This window comes from Cetorhinus maximus, chromosome 24 (genome assembly GCF_964194155.1).
Source record: "Cetorhinus maximus chromosome 24, sCetMax3.hap1.1, whole genome shotgun sequence".
NCBI classification, from domain to species: domain Eukaryota; kingdom Metazoa; phylum Chordata; class Chondrichthyes; order Lamniformes; family Cetorhinidae; genus Cetorhinus; species Cetorhinus maximus.
Window position 1 is genome coordinate 11,404,901 of NC_135902.1, and position 21,584 is coordinate 11,426,484.

At 41.7% G+C, this 21,584-nt stretch overlaps 1 protein-coding gene across 8 annotated transcripts in view; it reads right to left on the bottom strand.

The window, feature by feature from the left end:
- The window catches only part of LOC144699643 (putative uncharacterized protein MYH16), a 298,882-nt gene that overhangs the window by 114,196 nt on the left and 163,102 nt on the right, over window positions 1-21,584 (bottom strand). For all 8 annotated transcript variants that reach the window (XM_078570735.1, XM_078570736.1, XM_078570734.1 and 5 more), the window contains 2 exons: window positions 9,948-10,093; window positions 4,384-4,474 (listed from right to left, as the gene is read on the bottom strand). In XM_078570735.1, the coding sequence (XP_078426861.1) occupies window positions 4,384-4,474; window positions 9,948-10,093 (237 nt within the window). The remainder of the gene's footprint in view (window positions 1-4,383; window positions 4,475-9,947; window positions 10,094-21,584) is intronic.

The following is a 21,584-nucleotide window of genomic DNA, read 5'->3' on the forward strand; positions in this document are numbered from 1 at the left end:
TTTAAAACAGCACCCATTTGATTGCTATTGATGAATCAGCACCATCTTAAAGCATTGAGTGATTGGGAAAGAGTGAGTTCAGGAACACATTAAAAGAAAAAAGGGATACAGAAAATATATCTCAGCTCTGCTCACATCACTGCCTCCTTGGGAAACCTGGTTATAGTCCACTTGCTTCCATATGTAAATGAACATGTTAAAAGACATCAAAATAAAATTGTTATTTTGGCAAAAAAGGCTATCGATTAAAGTGGTCTTTTCATGCAATTGTTACAAAAGCACATACTTGGTGGTGTTCTCAAAATAATCTTCACAAGGAAATAAAAAACCACATTTATACAAACATTTCAAATGGAGGAGTAACGTTTTATTAATCAAAGGCCTGGATTTTTGCCACGACAGAGAGCCCTGTATTGTGGCGAAAATGGCAGAAGAGGCCCGAATCCAGAAGTCCCGCCCCGAACATGGTGCCTACCATTTTCGCGGGGGCGGGAATGGGCCCAGATCAAGATTTGCGCATGCGCATTTCACGGAGGCAACTGCCTCCGCTTGTGTGTGATTTTGGTGCGTGAGGTGTAGGAACAGGTCTGAATTTGTGTTTTCATGGATAGCCAGGGCACCCCTTTGGATAGGTAAGGTACCTCTTTGGACATGCTCCCAGGACACCTTTGGGGGAGTTAAGGTGCCATTTGGGGTTCTTAAAAGTAGGCATGAATGTACATCACGAGTGTATAAATTAATTGGAACTGTGAAGGTTATTGGAAATGTCAAAAACAACTAAGAGGTGCCTCCATGAACTGCCAAGAGGAGCTGCCAAATGGTCAAGGCATTTAAAGTTCCTGCCTTTAAACTCTTTGAAATACTGTCTGCAGTGTTTAAAAAAAGATTGCTTTCTATTGTACTCTGCTTGTTGACATAAGCCTTAGGGTTACCATTACTGGATTAGTGTTACATGACTGATAATGCACCGTTGTGGACTCACAGTAGGGTGCTTGCTGTTTCAGTTTGATTGACAGCTCCTAGTGGTTATGGACTCTTTGAAATGGGACTATGAATTCCAATGTGTGTTTTTATAAGGGATTATGAAATGAAATGCTTGTTGTTATAAGGGATAATGTAGTTGAAGGAATGTAAGTGTAGTAAATGGGTTTTTATGAATGAGAGTGTGTTTTTAAAAAAAAAAGGTCTGCAATAGATGCTTGGAACTTTATTCTGTGCTGCATGATTCTATGATCAGGCACAAACTGATATTACAAAACAATATTCTGATATGCAAATTTAAAAGGGTCAATTTCAAGCTACAACAGGATAATAGGAGAGAAAGCTTCAGTTGAGGACTGATGGATACTTATACAGGCAGTCTGATCCGCATGCAGGATAATACATTGTAAACACTAGCAAAGAACAGATTAGAGAAATTTAAATAGCTTCAAACAACAAGATGAAGAGAAATGTGTAAGAAAAACAACTCCGTAGCCTCTACGGAGAAGGGTTAGGGGAGCCAGAAAGGAATTCAGAATCATCAAAAACAAAAGGAAATAAGGACAGTCGGATCTAAAAATGAGTATAGCTGTCAATGTCGAGCACTTGCAGTTTTAGAACTGCCAGAGGGTTATCCAAGGAGGATTGAAATCTCTTGAGCAGAAAAGCTACATTGAAAACTAAATATAATTAACATAGAACATGATAACTTATTTGAAATGTTCATTAGAGAATCCATTACTAGCAGCTTGGTCTCTCAACTACATACTTCATAATTTTGATACCACTTGCAAGGGCAATGCAGTTGGAATGGAAGAGGTCAAAACCAATTATTCCTGAATAACAGATGCAATAGACTCGAGAGTGCTAAGGCACACCACAAAGTGCTGCTAGATATGATTAAGGAGTTAATTGATACAGGACGAGTACCATTGCATTGGGAACAGTTCATCTGATATGTGGTCTATGTGGTCTCATAAAAATAGATAAAACAAACCTCCCAGAGACTCATTGGTTACTCATCAGTATTAGAAAATAGTTGGATTGATTATTGGGAGCACCTTTATGAAGAATAAGTGGAAGTAAATAGAGTTTCAGAGGATACAGATCTTGCCTGATCAACCTCATGGACTTTTCTGCAACAATGACATTCTAATTGGACACTGCTTTAGTAGCTTAGACTTCCACAAAGCCTCTGATAAACTCCAACATGAAAACCTGCTTCACAACTTAAGATGGTGGCACTGGGAATTTCCTTCGCTGTTCTTCTGATGGGCTTCTGTATCTTCAGCAGAAGATCAGCAGGAACCTCAGGCAGGTGCAGAAATGGGATTTCTGCTAGTCTCTCAAAGTTATAGCAGCTGATCAGGAAGATCCCCCCCACCCCCAAGAAATTCCCAGTTATCCAAAGACATTGGGTCCCTGTCCATTTACAGCGGCCTGGGATTTTCAGAGCTTTTCCAGCTTGGGAATGGAATGCCTGCAATAGAAGATGTGTCCAGAAAAAGACAGACTTAAAAAGCCTTGTTCATCATCCTTCTCCAGGAGAACCAGTCAGGCAAAAGCAGCAGCCCTGCCATCAAGACCTTTCTTTTGCTATTAAGATCTTTGCACTAGGAACTGTCTGGTAACCATCTAGGAGCTGTTCGTCGACACCGTTTCTGATCTCTCGGTGTGAGAACACATTCTCTTCCTGACGTCTCTCCATCCCAGATCATCAAAGCTTACCTTCCTCAGTGCCTATTCTCAATCAATACAAACACAGAGACTAAACTGATACCATCCAGTTTAATGTAACTTGCTAATTTAAATCAGTTTTAAACTGACATGTTAACATGTCAAACATGTTAATTGGAATTCTGTTTGACCTGTTTCCTTCTTTGCTGTTCTTATTGAGCTTTCCTAAGGTGTAAAAGATCATTGAAATCACCAGATCCATCCCAAATATAAAGGGCTGAGTTATGCAGACACAGTAGAGAAATTGAACTTCCATAGTTTAAAATACAGTAGGTCAAGGAGGATCTCACAGATGTCACATATGTGCACAGTTAAGGTCAACCAGAATATTACTTCAAATTAAAACACAAAGACATGATGCATAGGCATAAATCTTAAGTAGTGAGAAATAATTTTAAATCAATTATTAGGAAGAACGTCCGTGCTGAAGGAGAGAGGAATGGTTAACCCAATTTGTCAGGCAAGTTACTTAAAGGAAGTATCTTAGCGACATTCAAAACGTGGCTGGACTCTATAAAGGGAAGCAAGGGTACCAGAGATGATGACTTTCAATGTTTCTAATGTTTTTTCTCAAATATAAATTTGACTCCTGATCCTCAGTAGCCATTAACTTAATAGAATATGCAGTTATACCTGTTTTTATCATTTTAGAAGCATTGCAGTCTCACATTGAAGTACAAGATCAAAGAACTTCTTGTCAGCATTATTAACTATATGTTCAAAAGGAAATAATTTGCAGGTTAAAAGGAAATTCCAGTCCTGTTTATCTGTGATCATATTCCAGCCAAGTGGCACAATGCTGGGGTAACTTCACCACACCCATAACTCAAGGTGAGTTTGATAACAATGGAGCACTTTATTTCCAAGAGTTTATAGGAACACTGCATTGCATAATGTCATCCTATTTCCACATTAGTCTGCTTGTCTGATACATTAGAAGTGGCCAGTTTAATGTAACTAATTCCGTATGTTTGCATTAACCAGTGAATATAACATAAAGGGTGCATTATTCTCCTACAATAGGGTGTTGTAAAATCAAATATCACCTCAGCTACTATGTCAAACACAAGCATTTCAGTTCTCTCGCTGTCTATTTAGATCACAGATGCAGAACGCAGTTAAAATGAGTTGAGTCTACACAGTGCAATCTTGGCCCTGATGTACTTGGCATTGAGTGGCCTTAACAATGACCCTTAAATGAATCACTGGAGGCTGTTCCAAAAAAAAACAGCCCAGCAAATGCAGTTGTTATTTTTGTAGGCCCAGGAGAAGCAGGTGCACTCCTTCTTGTAGCCACAGAAAGAAATTCCAACCCATTGCTGTTTGAAGCAACCCAGGGGACTTCTTCCCTGTCCTTCCCACTACCAGGCCCAATTTACCAGCTAGCTAAGTACAAGGGTTGGCTGATATCCCGCCCTCGCCAACCAATGAGCTACAGCAGGGCATCCATTTGGTGATCAAAGGCACCATTTAATTGAGGTCCAAAGTCGAATTTGGCTTGAGTTTCTGCACAGAGCCAAGGCTCCACCAACTTTGTGCCCATTTTGCACAGAAGTCAAATTTCTTGGCCTTAGCATTTCACTGCTGGTTACCACGCTTCAGTCTACGGGAGTTATCCAAATGGGTGAAGAAAACATCATTCAGCATCCAGTTAGGAGATTTTACCTGGTATTCCTTGATCTTCCTCTGAAGAGTAGCAGTTAGCGATTGTTCATCTTCCAGTTTAGTGCTCACTGTGTTTATCTCCAGCTCCTTCCTTAGAACAGAAGAAAACACATTATACGTGGAAGGCAAAGTCCCTCAAGCTTTTCACAAGCAAAAACATCTGGCAATCATATCTTCATTCATCAAGGAATCTGAGAGTGTTCACTCCTTAAAGATGAAGATGCATTTACCAGAGCTAAACCTTTAAGGGGGAGAGGCCACTGATGGAGCAATAAATGTGACGCATGGGCCAATGAAGTAACACGTTGACAGTGTTCCAATTTTACCACTGCATTTGACATTCGATATGTTGAAATTTAAGAAATGAGGTAATCTTGGAGATTGAATACTTGTTTACAATGTCTGAAATTGTACAAGTGGCTTCTTACAGTTACAGAAGTCAAAAGGAAAGGACATTTCAGATCCATCAGCTTTTCACAGAGTCTCACAATCTGAAAATACTACAATATGGAAGATTCCACTGACAACTAACTAGCAAATAGGAGAATATTCTTTCTGCATAATAGATGATTTTTTAAAACCATATAGTGTGAATTTTTGCAAACATTCTACTAAGTCCAATGTGTGTTACATAAGTATTGTACATGGAATCAACACATTTTATTACCAGTTTTGTTTCATTATTAGAAACTGTCACCATTAGCTTTCAGACTGATGATAGCACATAGAGTTCCAGAAATTTGGGTTGGCCAGTTTAAATTTTAGTTACACCATCATTTTGAACCTAACCCCAATGTTATAACTTTATTTCTGTAATATTTGAAATCCAAACAATATTTTCAATGAGCATGACTACAGCCCATTATTTTTCCTCATTCTCCTTGCCTTTGACCCAGTTGACAATGCTGTCCTTCTCCAATACCCCTCCTCTGGCGTCCAGTTTGGTGAGACTGCCCTCACTTGCTGGAGCAGTTTTATCAATGATTTCTCTTCTCAACCCTGCACCATCATCTCAAAAGTTCTAAGAAGTATACATCTTTGACACTTTCAACTTTCACATTTATTTGCTGCCCCACGGTGACACCATACATCAGCATGAAGTTATCATTCCACAAATACTGATGACACCCAGCCTCTCCATTAACTGTCAACTCCCTGTCAGGATATTTGTCCATCACTCAATCTTGGATGGTCAGTTGGAGTTACGTTTCTCTAATAAACATTTGGAAGTCATTGGGCTGGATTTGATGGAGGTGACGGCAGGAGCCCCACATTACCTCTTTTAGGGAAGGCCAGCCGGATTTATGCCACTCAGGCATTTAACTGGACAGCAGGCTTCCCTGAGATCAAGGACCCTGGGGTGGAAGTCCCATCTGCTGAGGGCTGCCGGTCAATCAAATGACAGTGCCACCAGTGAGGCACTGGCTGCTACCGGTACTACACCCACCCGAGGACTAGGGTCGTCGCCGGATCCCAGGCCACAGATGAGTGATGGCGGTGGGGGGAGCGGAGGCAGACAGGGGAGGGGGAGTCGCAGTGTGGAGGGTCGCAGGGGAGGATTGGGAGGTGGTACTGGCAGGAAGGGCAGGGATTGGCCCTCATCAGGCCCTCCGCTTCCCGATACCGGGTCTCTCGATCAAACACTGAGTGCCTTTGAACGAGGGACCTCACTTGGGAGCTCAGAAGCAACCCCACATGGGTTTGCACTTCATGCTCCCCACATGCTGAGCCCTCCCCACCTGCCCACAGTGGCAGCAGAGTGAGGCCCTTAAACGGGCATTAATTGTCTCAGCTCCTTTCACAAACTCTGTACCCTTGCCACTGACTTTATCCTCCTCCCCAGCCATTGCCTCACGCTGAACCGAACTGTTTGTAGTCTCTAAGTTCTATTCAACCCCAGGCTGAGCTTCTGAACTCACGTACATCTCCATTACGTGGTCTGCCACTGGGACTACCTCAGTATCATTTGCCATCAAAAGCTTCATTCACATTTTCTTCACAATCAGACTGAGTTACTCCAATGATATCCTGACAAGCTTGCCATCCTCTGTAAACTTCAGCTCATTCAAAACTTTGCTGCCCAGATCCTATCCCTGCACCCATGTTGCCCTGTCCTTAAAGATCTACACTGGCTCACAGTCACCTTAAATTTTAAATTCTCCCCCTTTCATTTTAAAATTTCCAACGCCTTACCCATCCTTATCTATGTAACAGTTCCTTCTTTTGCTTTGCATTCTTATGTATGCCCAAAGCTCACTGTAATCTTAAACCTTTAAAGGTTTAAATTCTACTTATAATACCCTCCTCCACTTTTCTAACTTTTAAAAAAATTCATATCGGTTAAATACTTTACTTAGCTGTTTTTTTTCCCCTCAGATTTCTATTGTTTATATTGGAGTTGGGACGATCCCCACTCAGGACTACTCTGGTTGACTGAATGCTACCTGTAATGGTCAGCTTTCCAGGTAAATCATGCTGTAGGTCTTAGCAGACTGAGCTGATTCTGAACGGACTTCCAACACATGACCTGGCTAATTGCAAGCCCAACTGAAAACTCAAGGAATTGTCTTACCAGTGGTCTTTTCATCGCTCCAAAAGAGACAACTCAACAGCAAAGCTCTAAGGGTTGATCATCCACTACATTTCCGCCTAAGTAGCTGTTTCTCAAGTCGACAGAAATGTGGTCCACTGTTGGAATAGCCCAAACCTCCCTCAGTGCTCTTCAAAGACAGATCAGTCCAGGGTGCAGGGGGAATGAACTCAAGTCCCATCAACTGTTACACTTCAACAGGCTGATCCACTCTAGATAAATCTTCTTTGCCACTAGTAAGCTTTGCTGTTTCATTATTCCTGAAAGCATCCCTATGTCACATTCATGACTTTTAAAACATAAACTGTACCCAGTGTGGAATCTTCTGGAACTGACTTTTCTTTTTAAAATGTACACTGATGGGCTGCACAAGATGGCCACCAAGGGTCACCTGACTCTTGGTCTGTGGATTCAAAAACTGTCACACTGTCTCAAAAGAACAAAAGGACGCATTTCAGATCGAGGAGTGTCAATTTACATATCCTGAGACCATTGAAAACATATTCCTGACTTGAATGGGTAATTCTGAAATCAAGACAACGATTGCTTCAAATCCCAGGATGAACGTCTGCAAACAGTAGCTCAGGTTGTGGCTAATCAACTGAAGCCCAATGCCATATTTGGAAAAGTGGACTGTGAGAAAACACATAGTAAGGCAGCCATGTTGGTCTCCCTTTTTAAATCCTTAACTGCTGTCTGCACCACATAACAACGACAGAAACACCACCCACAGCAGAAAGGGCAGCAACATTAAGCCTTAAGAACTGAAGACTGGTAACATGTAAGGTCTTCAAGTCTGATCCTTTTCAAGTCTACCAATATAGCAAAACAACTTCCTGGTAACAAGACTGCAAGTAACTATCTTCGTGACCTGCAGAAAGTCCTTCTCTTCAACAGAATCTTACAACGCTTCTGGTATATGACTTTGACTACTGAATTCATCTAACCACACTTCAGGAGTGAAAAACTTCTTTATCACCAGGCCTGCACCATGTGTTTTCCAAGACAAGCTAATCATGCGTATTATGAACTATTCGTTTGTTTATAACTTGTAAAAATGCACTATTCTCCTTAACTGTATTTCCGTGTGTGTGAGGGAGAGAGAGATTTAGCATTATATTTTCAGGATGAATGGGTGAATAATTACCCCTCTTTCTTTAAACCCATGAAAAGCTTGCTGCTGATTTTTCAAATTATTCATACACTCAGGGGTTAAGATACACAGATCTCTTCCTTTTCAAAACACATCGACTATGGACAGTAAGGGAAGGGGGCAGGGGTTTCAGTTTTATCTCATCCTTATACGTAACAATTCCACTTGCATGGTTTTTTGGCACACTGGTATTCATTATCTATCAATTCTACTTATTCGTTATATCAGGGATTTTTGATATAAAGGAAGCCTTGTAGTGCATTGGAGAGCCTCCCAACTTGTATCAACCTGTAAATCCTTCCAAAGTGTACTCATAGCAGGCACAAAGAGTAGGAGAAATCTCAGCCATGTTATGGAATGAAATTGGGGCCTCTACCATCATTACTCATAACTCCAGGCTACAACATACATGTAAAAGTATATGTTGCCATAGCTTAGCAACTCCGACTCCTTGCCGGGGGCGGGGGCAGGGGGGGGGGGGGTGGTGTGCATGGTTTTACTCAGTTGGCTAGGTGGAGGGTGTAGGTCAGTTAGGTGCCAACAGCACAGGGTTGGATCCCTATTTCAGCTGGGGTGGACTCCGGACCCTCCTTGACCTACCCATGGAGGAAGCTTTGGTGTTGTAGGTTGCATCTGCCTTCTTGCAGAGAACTCAAGAGGACGAAGAAGATGTTGATATAGACTGAAGCGTTAAAGGTGTCCCATTACATTCACAAGTTTAAGCTTCTTATCTGCTTTCCATGAGTTTCAGAATAAAATACCATGAGGCGGATTCTCTGAGGGATGAATGTAGTCAAAAAGTCTCAGAAGTTTAGTGTGCTATTTGCACTAACCTGCTTCAGCACTTCCTGCATTCATTTGTGCTCATATCTTGATTTTTTTTTTTATCAGTTACATAACAAGTTTCCTTAGGAAAAAAATGGCAATACTGTGAAACCCCTGAATATCAGACCACCCAGAACTGCTTCTAGTTATAGGCAATTACTAAGCTTTCAAAGGACAAATCACAGCAAGAGAAGCACTCAACTTTTATGGCCAAAAAAGGCCTAACGGACTGAAATGAACAGCAACGCTGGCTTGGACTTCATTTGCACTAAATATAAACAAGATAGTTTTCATAAGGGGAAACTTCTAGAATGGAAAATTACATCAAAGAAAATAAAGTGCAACCCTATCCATTTACCAGGCAGCTTCTGAGTTAGGACCTTCCATGGGTTTCCTTTCATCAGATTGATAGCCCTCATTCACATTGATTTATTTTGTGATTATGGAGAGGTGGGCAGCCATAAACAATTTAAAAGACAAGAACACTACAGTCTCAACCTCCAGGTGCATTTTATAAATTTATATTTCAGATGGTAGCCCATTCGTCATTTAACGCATCCACCCTCCCCTCACCACCAGTGCACCATGACTGAAGTGTCTTGCAGCAACTCATCAAGATTTCTTCAACATCACCTTCCAACCCCTACATTTAACACTTTTCTAAATTGAAAAGCTTAGGAGACAGGCCAACTCTTAGTGCAAGGCTTCACCAAGGTTAAAAAGAGGTGGAAAGAAATAGTAGAAAGTTGTATCAAGCTGGGAGTTTAAAGCCCTGAGGATTGGAGGGATGGCAAATAGAGGCAAGATGTTTCACAGGTTTGAGCTACATGATTGGTCTAGTGGCTAGCAAAATTCAACATAATGGAGCAGCAGAGTTTGATAAATGCACAATCCAATTCAGCACAGCTCATAAACCAATCTAATTAACAGCCCGCATACATTAATTCAAGAGCTATTTAAATTCATCATTCAGAAACAAAATAAGAAAACACTCACTTCTTGATGACTTCTTCCAGGTCAACCTTCAGTTTCTCCATTTCATTCAGGCTGTCAATGGTCATTTTGAGGTCTCCTTCAAGCTTCCGTCTTCCCCTTTCTAGTTCCGTCCGCAGCTGTTTCTCCTGCTCAAAGTTGTACTCAAACTGTTGAGGAAACACAGATTGAAAAATCAGTTCTGTTTTCAGTTTCTGACCATCATGTGCCTCACTTCTCAAGAGGACAGAAGCAGAATATTTATGCAGTGATAACAGAAGTTCACACCTCATGGAACCTTCTGAGGAATGCATGGCTTTTTGGGGGAAATGTAGTCATTTTACACTCAATGAGGAGGGAAAGGTCAGTACTCTGGAATTGGATACCTTATCGATTTTTGTCATCAGCAAGCACTCCCAAGCTCACTGTAGCTAAGCTAGGATCAGAGGAAAGCTCTCTAATCTCCCATCTCAACAATATAGTTTACTCATAAGATAGATGAGCATCCCACATCAGCCTCTCTTGAGGTCTCTGTGTAAAATTGCCATTCTGGTGTCAAATTGTGTGGCATCTCAGGTAATTTTGTTCTGTAGTAAGAGGGCCACAAGGAATCTTGCTGAGACATAGTCAAACTCATTCAAAGTAGGACCTTTACAACTACCAGATGGCAAAGAGTTGAATCCCACTAGTCTGGGCTCCATTTGACTTGAGCCTCAGAGAAGAAAGGTCAGTGTACAATCCCCACTGCACCAGCTAGTCAACCAAGGAGGGCTCGTTCAAAGAATTGATGGACAATAACTGGTATGCCACAACATAGAGTTGTCTTCTCTGATAATTTTCTCCAACATTTTCTTGGTTCATGCTTTGGTACGGTTCCACAAATAGTAACAGCCATCTGGGTGGTCATGCTTCATGTGTACGCTCAATTAATAAGCACACTAATCCGCTGTGGTGGGTTGGGACAGGAAGGGGGTCAGGGATTAGACTAGTTTTGTCAGTCAATATCAATAAAGCAACTGGTCATTAAAGAACAACCTGGCATATTAACTCTTACGACAGATCAAAACTGGATCTTGCTGGCACATGTTGTTCAGTAGTTCACCGGGCAGTGAATTTAGCAACTTCCTTTTTTTTCATTATTCTTTTGTGGGATGTGGGCATCACTGGCAAGGCCAACATTGTCCTTGAACTGAGTGGCTTGCTCAGCCATTTCAGAGAGCAGTTAAGAATCAACCACATTTGCTGCGGATCTGGGGTCATATGTAGGCCAGACCAGGTAAGGATGGCAGATTTCCTTCCTTAAAGGACATTAGTAAACCAGATGGGTTTTTTTACAACAGTTGCTGATATTACAGATACTAATTTAATAGTCCAGATTTATTAATTGAATTTAAATTCCACCAGCTGCTGTGGTAGGATTTGAACTCATCCCCAAGGCATTTGCCTGGGCCTCTGGATTACTAGGTCAGTGACAAGACCATTATGCCACCATCTCCCCTTTATCAAGTAATACTTTTGTGACTGAAGAATGGTAATCCCACAGTTTAACAAGATTGCAGCTTTTGAACTACAATGTTAAGTATTGTTTACAGTAAGGGTCTTGTGGGGAACAGTCTCAGTGCAGTCCAACAACAGATTTAAATGGACACTAATTTTCTCCAAATGATGTGATGCAGCAAAAGAATCCATCAGATCCTGCCATATAACTCAGACCAAAGAATGACTTGATCACTCACCAATAGAGTTGAAAGGGGTTTTTATTCATTAATCTCAGGATGTAATTTAAAAAGTTCAAAGAATGATTTTAAAGACCATTTTCCAAATCCGTGCTTATGAGATGGAGCCTTATCCATCAGCAACACACACTGAGGAATCACAAATGCATTCCCCACAATTTCCTGACATGTCAGGGGATCAAGGCTATGCACCAGGAACATGCAGTGGGGAAAGAGTTCCCTTAAATCCTTCGCTGATTGCATTTACTGAACCCAACTTTCGGTCATGAGTGACTTTTGTCCAAAGCAATTGAGAAATGTGTATTATATATTGTTTCTTTTGGACAATATCATTGGCAGTTTAAATCTGTCCTGCTTTTAGTATAAACGTGAAAAGTTAAACATATGAGCAAGGCTTTTCAGGAAATGTTTCCTGTATGAAGCAGTGACTAACACTGCTGAGTAAAACAGTCAAAACCAGAACTGATTTGATCTTTGCACTTGAAACACAAAGGTCAGCTTGTCTGACAGAAACACAAGAATGTGCTGGACTTGGCTGGGTGCTGTCTGCCAACACTTAGCCTGACATAACTTACAATAATCAAGAATAGCATCAGCACCCAGTTAATAATGCCACACTGTTACAAGTTTAGTCACTGAAACAGGTATGGACAACATTGCAGCGATGACACCATAACTTCTTCCCACTTTTAAATGCTTTTTTTTTACATTTCTGTACAAAGGTTACATCAAGGTAACAAGGGACGACTGCCTAAAAAAGGGTGATCGCAGGAAGTGGTAGTTGTGAAATCGCAGGCGTTCGGTCTCCGATTTGCTATTCATTCACACTAATAGACAGCAAATCAGGAACTGCAGACTGCTCCTCACATGGGTCATCTGAATAAGAAATCCCTCCTGAGAACTTACCATACCTATTAGAACTTGTGATATTTTACAGTAAAAACTGTTTGTTTCGAGTTAAAGCTATTTTTCTTCAAATAAAACATAGGACAAATCCAGCCCAATGAATGTGCCTACTTCCAACTATCAGCAAAGTGACGAAAGAAGACTCCAACAATGCTATCAAGTCACATTTCCTCACCAATAAGCTACTTGTGGAACCTAAATTGAGCATCATTCAGCTGTACCTCATTACAGCCTTAGTATAATCAAGGACATAAGAGCTGAACTTCAGAGATGAGGTGAGAGGACTGTAAGGTAGCATCTGACCGAATGTGGCATCGAAGCATACTCGGAAAATGAAGTCAACGGGAATCATAGGGAAAACTCTCTCGTGGTCAGACTCTTGCCTAGCGCAAAGGATGATAGTTGTGGTTGTTGCTGGCCAATCATCTCAGCTCCACAACATTCCTGCAGAAGTTCCTCACAGCTGTATCGTAGGCCCGCCTTCATCAATGACCTTCCCTCAATCATAAGATTGGTAGTGGGGCCGTTTGCTGATGATTGCGCAGTGTTCCGTTCCACTGGCAACACCTCAGTTGCGACGCAGGAAGGTCCACGTGCAGCACGACTGGAACAACATTCAGGCCTGGGCTGTTAAGCGGCAAACAGCTTCCCACCAAGTGCCAGCAAGTCTAAACACTTCTTCTTGACATTCAGTGACATCAACATTGCTTCGTCGCTCAACATCAACATCCCAGAGGTCGCCAATGGCCAGAAATGGAACTAAAACTTAAATGCGGTGGCTACCAGAGCAGGTCAGAGGCTGGGTATTCTGCTCCCTTCCTCAAATACTCACCCACAAAACCCAAGTCAGGAATGTTGTCGAGTACTCTCCACTTACCTCGATGGCTGCGGCTGCAACAATACTTAAGAAGCTCAACACCATCCAAGACAAGGAAGTCTACTTGATCAGCATTCCACCCACTAGCTTAAACATCAATGTACTGTGGCTGCAGTGTGTACTATCTATAGAATGCGCTGCAACAAGGCTTCACTGTTTCCTCAGCTGCATCTTTAAAATCTGCGATCTCTATCACCTGAACGGACAAGAGGAGGAGCTGCTCGGAAACACGATCACCTTCAAGATTCCCTCCAAGGCACACACCACCCTCACCTGAACATATATCATGTTCCTTCAGTGTTTCTGGGTCAAACACCTGGTACAATTTACCTCACAGCAGAGTGGGAGTACGTTCATTACAGAAACTCAAGAAGGTGGTCCACCACCACTTTAGGAACATAGGACTTAGACCAGGAGTAGGCCATTCAGCCCTTCAAGCCTGCTCTGCCAGCAGATCATGACTGATCAGGTTGTGGTCTCAACTCCACTTTGCCTTCTGCCCCCCCATAACCCTTGACTCCCTGATCTATCAAAAATCTGTCTAACTCTACCTTGAATAAATTCAATGACCCAGCCTCCACTGCTTCCTGGGAAAGAGAATTCCACAGACTAATGACTCTCTGAGAGAAAAAAACTTCTCCTCATCTCCGTCTTAAACGGGAGACCTCTTATTCTTAAATCGTGTCCCCTGGTTCTAGTCTCTCCCACAAGGGGAAACGTCCTCCCAGTATCTACCCCATCAAGTCCCCTCAGGATTTTATATGTTTCAGTAAGATCACTTCTCATTCTCTAAACTCCAATGGGTATAGGCCCAACCTGCCCAACCTTTCTTCATAAGATAAGCCCCTCATCTCAAGAATAAGTCGAGTGAACCTTCTCTGTACTGTTCTAATGCAGTTATAACTTTTTTTTCGAATTAGGAGATCAAACTGTGTACAGTATTCCAGATGTGGTCTCACTAAGGCTCTGTCCATATGCAGTAAAACTTCCCTACTTTAATACTCAAGAACAACTATGGATGGGAATAAAAGCCAGTATTGCCAACGAAACCCACATCTTGAAGAATGATGAAATAAAAATTATCCAGAACTACTGTGATACACTCAATGACATACGTAGCTCTGATGAACCCGTTAACCTGTCTATTGTGATATTGGGACAGGGGTTTGACTGCATGATATTAATTTATCCATAATTTTAATGGAGGCATTCACCTGTGTATTAAAACTGGTAAATGTCAAATTGTGGACAAAGTAGTATCATCAGAACATATAAAGAGTTTGGCTACTAACCTCGCAAGTACTGGTTGGAAAATTTTGGTCCTTTTCTTGTCCATTACTTTAAATAAACAGAAATATGTCAGCTGCTGATCTGTGGCTTCTTGACAAACACTCCCCCTGTGCTGTTCACTTTGCCCAGATTGGTGAATCAGTCCTTCACTGTTGCTTAACGCAGTTTTAAAGGTTTAAGAGGTTAAAGGTCCTTTTTAACACTGTCCACAGCACAGACATTGCCATTCTTAATTCTATCAATAGTCAACTGTAACATCACAGACATTCTAAGCATGGCAATATATTTTCTCTTGTTTTTAATGTATATGAATATAAGATCATAAGAAATAGGAGTAGGGGTAGGCCATTCGGCCCATCGAGCCTGCTCCGCCATTTGATAAGATCATGACTGATCTGATTGTGGCCTTAACTCCACTTTCCTGTCTGTCCTCTATAATCCTTAAAACCCTTGTTGATGCAAAATCTGTCTAAGTTTTGAATATATTCAATGACCCAGCCTCCACTGCTCTCTGTGGAAGAGAATTCCAAAGACTAACGACCCTCTGAGAGACTAAATTCTTCCTCATATGGGAGACCCCTCATTTTAAGCTGGGTAATAGTCTTTATTATTGCTGAAAAAAAAGAGACATTTCAAAGCTTTTCATCTTGCAGTCATTAGGATATTTTGCAAGAATACAGGGTCCTGTTCTTTGCAGACAGAAAGATCATGTACACACATTGCACCTGTTTCAGCTAAACAAAATAAGTGACAGTTATTCTCTGATTCATTCTTCAGGGCAATGCCTTGACTAATCAGGGTCAAGTTGCTTGGTGTAAATTTCAAACAATGCTTGGCAATTAACTGTCAGTCACCATCACTGGTGCATTCTCCATGGCAACACCTCTACCAAGTCCACTTGTCAACCAATCAGCACTCTTTTCACATAGAGTACAAATTGTTGTTTTCCCCTGATATTGGTATTCTTGTGAAGTGTCCTGATGAGTGCAAGCTGAAAATCTTCGACATGTCTCTTTTTCAGCAATACTCAAGTTCTGTACTACCAAACAACTATTCTTAATATCTTGTTCAATTGTAATTTATTATAAAATGGTCAGAAGAATATAAAGGACATCAAAGAAATGAAAAGACCACTTCACTCATCAAAGCTCGCCACTTCCAGCAACATAATTCTCCTGATATAGGATGTAACCTCACACAGAATGTCCCATAGGTATCTGCTTTCAGTCCCCGACTTGGCAGATTGTTCCAAACAATTGAATCCTCTTCCTAAAGCTGCTTTCAAACCATTTGAAACTAATTTAATTACTTTGCACTCTGGTCCTGGGTCCCTAGCTTAATTTGAAGCATTCTGCTTTGCCTGATTTATGTACGATTTAAAGTTTTGTAAACTCCCATGACCCTCTCCTGACCTCCCCCCTTTCTGGCTTAACCCTTTCATACATAAGATATGCCCTTGCTTCTTTAGTGCCCTCTCCAAAGTTGACACAGTGGAACTCCATTTTCCGTGCTCCAATTTATCGACACTGTTGCTTAGCAACAAGAATAGCTGGGAGAGCAGGATATCCAGACAGAGTAGCGCAGCCTTTTCAATATCCTCTCTTTACACAGTGGCCTCAATTTCCTAATCAACATCATTTGAATGCTGGCACTAACCTGTTTGAAATAAATGGCATCAGTAAAGTTTTTCCAATTTTAAGTGAGTTATTATCAAGCTGACAGAAGATTTGGAGAGGGATCGAGTGTAAGGTGACTCCAGCGGACAATGAAAGTTGGTGGATAACCAAGAATCTAGGACAAAGGGCATTGGCAACAGCTGGCAGGAATCACTGGCGGAAATGTCAAGAACAGCAATAGAATCAGTGAGAGGGGAACACGCACCAGCTATTCAGGGAGAGGAGATGCTCTCTTGGAAGAGAGCTTTCTTGGAAACAAGTTTTCCTCCCAATCCGCTTTCTTGCAAAGCTTTTGTGAGCTTGCGAATCACTCAGTAAAAGGTTTAAAAAGAGACTGGTGTAAGCTTTTACTTTATGAAGGTATCAAGGGCAATTAAATACATTGATGAATGTCAATTAGGTTACATTTTGTTCAAACCTAAAGGCAGGCTTATGCCAACAAAGAGGTTTAAAGTTACTAATTGCCTACCTTCTTCCCTTATGGCTCCTCCAGTATCTCTGTACAGTGTCACCTCTGTTTAACAGTAAAGCGCAAAAGTGCCTTTTGCTCATGATGCAATTCAGTCCAGATATCCGAGGGTGCAATTAAACTATCATTTGAGTATTAGGTATCAGTGGCGTAGGAGTGTTTTAGTAGGGGTTTTGGATATGCACTTGCCAGGCCAAACAAAGCTATTTCATAAGGTCTATTATTCAAATTGGAATTTCATAAAAGGTTCAAATGAAAACATTATTAATTCCATTAATCTAATAAAGCAAATAAAATTGACGAAAAGAAAAAGCAACCTTGTCGGACAAAAGTCCTGGTCTATCACTAACTTCGCTACCATTCACTGCAATGTCCTGGTGAACATTTGGAAACCCCACCCCAGCTAACTGGTTTTTACTGGTTGAGTTGTGGAGCTGACTGGCTTTGGAAGAACATCCTTTACTTGTTCGACCAGGTGATCTAAGGCACGTTCTTTCAGAAAAAAGGGTAGCCTGATTAAAAAAAACAATCACTCAAATTCCAGGAAGTGTTTCAACATCCAACTGCAACCCCCCCAACACTAATCCTCCTCCAGTCCCACAACCAGGCACCAATCTGACACTAAAGATCTCTAAAAGCAAGTGCTCTGTGACACTGCAACAGGTTACTCCAGTCTGCTGCAAAGCCACATCTTGCACGTGTGCAGGTGGCCTACTGAACCTGCTGACTAATTTTATAGCTTTGTAGGGAGTTTCTCTGCTCTTATGTGGGGCGGGACACTCCTGCCTGCACTCTCCTACCATGAGGCATTAGCCATATAAACATACATACAAAGATGTGAATTAGGAGCACCAGTAGGCCATTCTGCTCCTCAAGCCTGCTCTGCCATTCAATAAGATCATGGCTGATCTGATTGTGGCCTCAGCTCCACAATCCGCCTGCCCTCAATAACCTTTGACTCCCTTCTTAGTCAAGAATCTACCTACCTCTGCCTTAAAAATATTCAATGGCCTTGCCTCCACCGATCCCCAGGGAAGAAAATTCCAAAGACTCACGACCCTCTGAGTAAAAAATGACTCTGCATCTCCTTCATAAGTGGGAGACCCCTTATTTTTAAACTGTGACCTCTAGTTCTATTCTCTCCCAAAATGGGAAACATCCTTTCAGCAACCACCCTGTCAAGTCCCCTCAGGGGCCGATCCATCCAGGAGCAGAGCTCTGCTCACGCCCCCTTTAAGGATCCTGAAAGTTACCCAGCAAAGCACTGAACGATAAACACGGGTTTAAACCCTGGTTTGTGTCGCGTTAATTGATCTAAGATGGAACAGCAGGAAAGGGTGCTAAAATTGGCCCTAGTGCCCTTGGGTTTGGGAGAGTGAAAAGGTGGGTGCTGCCCTGCTTGAAGTGCACATATTTGACCATTGGTTCAGAATAAAATTGGGCTCACCCATAATGCCCCTTGGGGTTGACTATGCCACCAATATCAACCATCAAGAATTATGCTTGAAGAAAGGCCAGTTGTCTGAGATATTGAATCGACACCCAAGGAACTGCAGCCCAGCCAGGGAGACGTCACAAGGGTGGAAGCAAAACAGGCAAGATATAAGGAAGCGATGTGGGTGTACTGACAGACTAAGTGTGTGGCTAACACATTAGATCAAAAGAATGATAAATAATGGCTAAGTTCAAAAGATTTTATTCCCAGTGGCAAAACCTCATTAGACGGATTCATGGGCTGGAGATTTAACACTAAAGACCCAGTTTTCCAAACTTGACTCACTGCTAGTGAAGCTCAGAGTTAGCAACAACGCCAGGTAGAATTGGCCATCATACAAATACTTGGCTCATGTGCGCAATATGATTGAATTAAAACAGTTATCAGAAATGGTTAAGGCCAAATCTGGCTCCCGCAGGTCACCTGTCTCCTTCCGATTTATGGTGCAAAGGTAAACCCAGATAATATTCACACCGTACCTAAGGTCAAACCCAAATACAGTGAGTGTTTCTGAGAGCCAAGGATCTCCGCTTCACTTCCCTAATTAGATTGCTGGTAAAGGAGTAACCAAGCATTCCCTGGAGAGCCACAACATTGTTTTGATGTTTAATCATCTAAAGCAGTGGTTTTATCTTGCATTCAGATCAAACTGTTGATTTGAAATTACTTTTACTTCCAAGAAATGAAAGAGTAATATCTGAACACATGGTTCTCTGTTCAGTCACTATGTCATTTAAAGGGATATTTACATTCAATGAGAATACAGCTAAATGCAGACATGAAGAGTCAGATTTTCGCTACCGAGACAGTTGCCTCGAGTCAGGAGATTTCCCGACTCAGCACACCCGCCTTGGTTCAAAGCACCCAATCTTTGCACGGTGGGGTGGGGAGGCAGGGTGTGGGATAGAATCAGACCCGCCAACCCTGGAAGCAGTTCCTAGGTGGCCATGGAGGTGGGAGAGTGCCTAGGCAGGCTGTTTAGAAGGCCCACCTCAGTTCTCTGGGACTTTGTCCTAGTTGTAATAAAAGCAGGTAGACCCTTTAGCCTTCACCCCTCAAACCACCTCACCACCCTCCCACCCCCACCCACTCACCATGCCCCCCTCATACTCTCCATGCCAAGTCATTGCCAGCTCATGCTGCCACCATTCTTCATGGCCCGTCATACCCTCCCTGCCAAACCCAATGCCAATTCATGTGCCCCAGCCACTTTCCATTGCCCTTCATACTTTCCATGCCAATTTAATGCCAACCCAAGCCCCTTCCATGCCCATCCACTCTGTATGCAATATATATATAACCAATGAGACATATAACCAACATGGCAAGTGTATAATTACTGGGGGAAAAAAACATCCATTCAGAAACGTTCTTTGAAAATAACTGCTGTTCCTACAACCCTATAAAAGTGTGAATCAGACTGACCATTAAAGTATCAACAACAGAGGCTTCAAACACTTCGCACCTCTTAATCTTGTCCAAATAAACATTGAGACGTTGACATAAGAGATGACATAATGAACAACCTATTATAATCACTTAAAGATGTCAATAAAGCAAAGTTAAGCAATGCACTTCACTTGTCAAACAGATTCCTGCTGAGTAATGATTTTATTGGTCTGGGCTCTCAATCAAGCATGCATAATGAGGACAGGTGGAAATCTACTGAGCTTATCTGAAGCAGCGTTGGAATCTTTGTTCCAGACAAAATTAAGCTTGCGCCAGATGGCAATGCATCTCACTTCGGTCCATTAAGCACAATAGGGCCTAGCTCTCCTCTGCCAAAACTATTCACTATCCCAGGATCATCCTGGAAGGCAAAGATAACCCCACAGATTCTTTTTTCCATAACTATCTCCTTAACCCCCTGTTGCCTGCCTGTACCACCCTCATCTCTAACACCAAACGTCACTAAGACTGGAACCATCTATTCAGTTGATCAATTATTTTGCAATCTGGGTTGTATAGGTGTGCTGGGCTTCACTGTTCTGTGGACACTCAGTTTCTGGTGGGTGAACCAAGATGGACTTTTAGCTGGAGACCAACATGGACCAAGGACTTGTAATTGGCTCCCTGCGTTTATATAACTACAGCTTGTATTATCACACCTTTAACAAAATAAAATCGCAAGGGCTTTTACAGGAGCATTATTATGCGAAATCTGACCTCAAGCCACATAAGATGATATTAGGGAAAATTATCAAAAGTTTGATTAAAGAGGTAGGTTTGAAGAAGTGTCTTCAAGGAAGAAAGAGAGATTGAGGTTGAGATTGAGAGGTTTAGGGAGGGAATCCAGGAGCTTAAAGGGAGTTCAAAGGTCTTACTACTTTTGTCTGCTTTCAGCTCTATGATGCACCTTGGGACATTTTTCAATGTTAAAGGTGCTATATAAATGCAAGTTGTTGTTGTACCATTCATCAAAATTACGGTTACAACATTAAATATTGTTACCAGCAACCTCAATTACTATGCATTACAGAAACAAATAACCAGCTCTTCCAACCCATTCATATCACCGCAAATCTAAGTGACATGAAACCAAAACCACATATATTCTAGTCAGTTAATCATCTGTTAAAATGCTTCATGACCTATAGCCACTGATTTCTGTAAAGCCTTTGGTGAGGATTTTCCTTAAGTAAGCAGGACTGGAACATGTTGCCCAAAAACTAATATACTGAGCAAAGGATGGAGCCCTCATTTTAAACTAAACAGCCTTATTTACTTGACTCCTACATTACAACAGTGAATACACTTCACTGTGCTTCATGTTAGCACTTTGATAGATTGGAAGATCGTAAAAGGCACCATATAAATGCAAGTCTTCTTCCTTCTTTTTACCCCTACAAGCAGATTCTAGCATCGTAGCATGGGCCCAGAAAACATCCCACAGCACCATTTCAAACGGAAGTTTCTCCCTGGTGTCCTGCTGAATATTTATATGGAAGGGGGATAAAGTGCCAACCATATATGCAGACAGAACACTGATGCTTTGGAAAGTTGTCACCTAATCTATGGTTCCACTCATCATAGAAAGGGCACTTCCCAACGTAGAAGACAGCCCACTGTAAGCTGACCAAACATATTTTCAGCTCCGCGCTCTGTACAGATCTAGTCTGAGAACGATAACATGTCTTCTCTCTTTAAAGATTATGCTGAACCTATTGTTTAGCTCTAGTGTTTCCTGGTTTTAGTTCAGATTTCTGCATTTG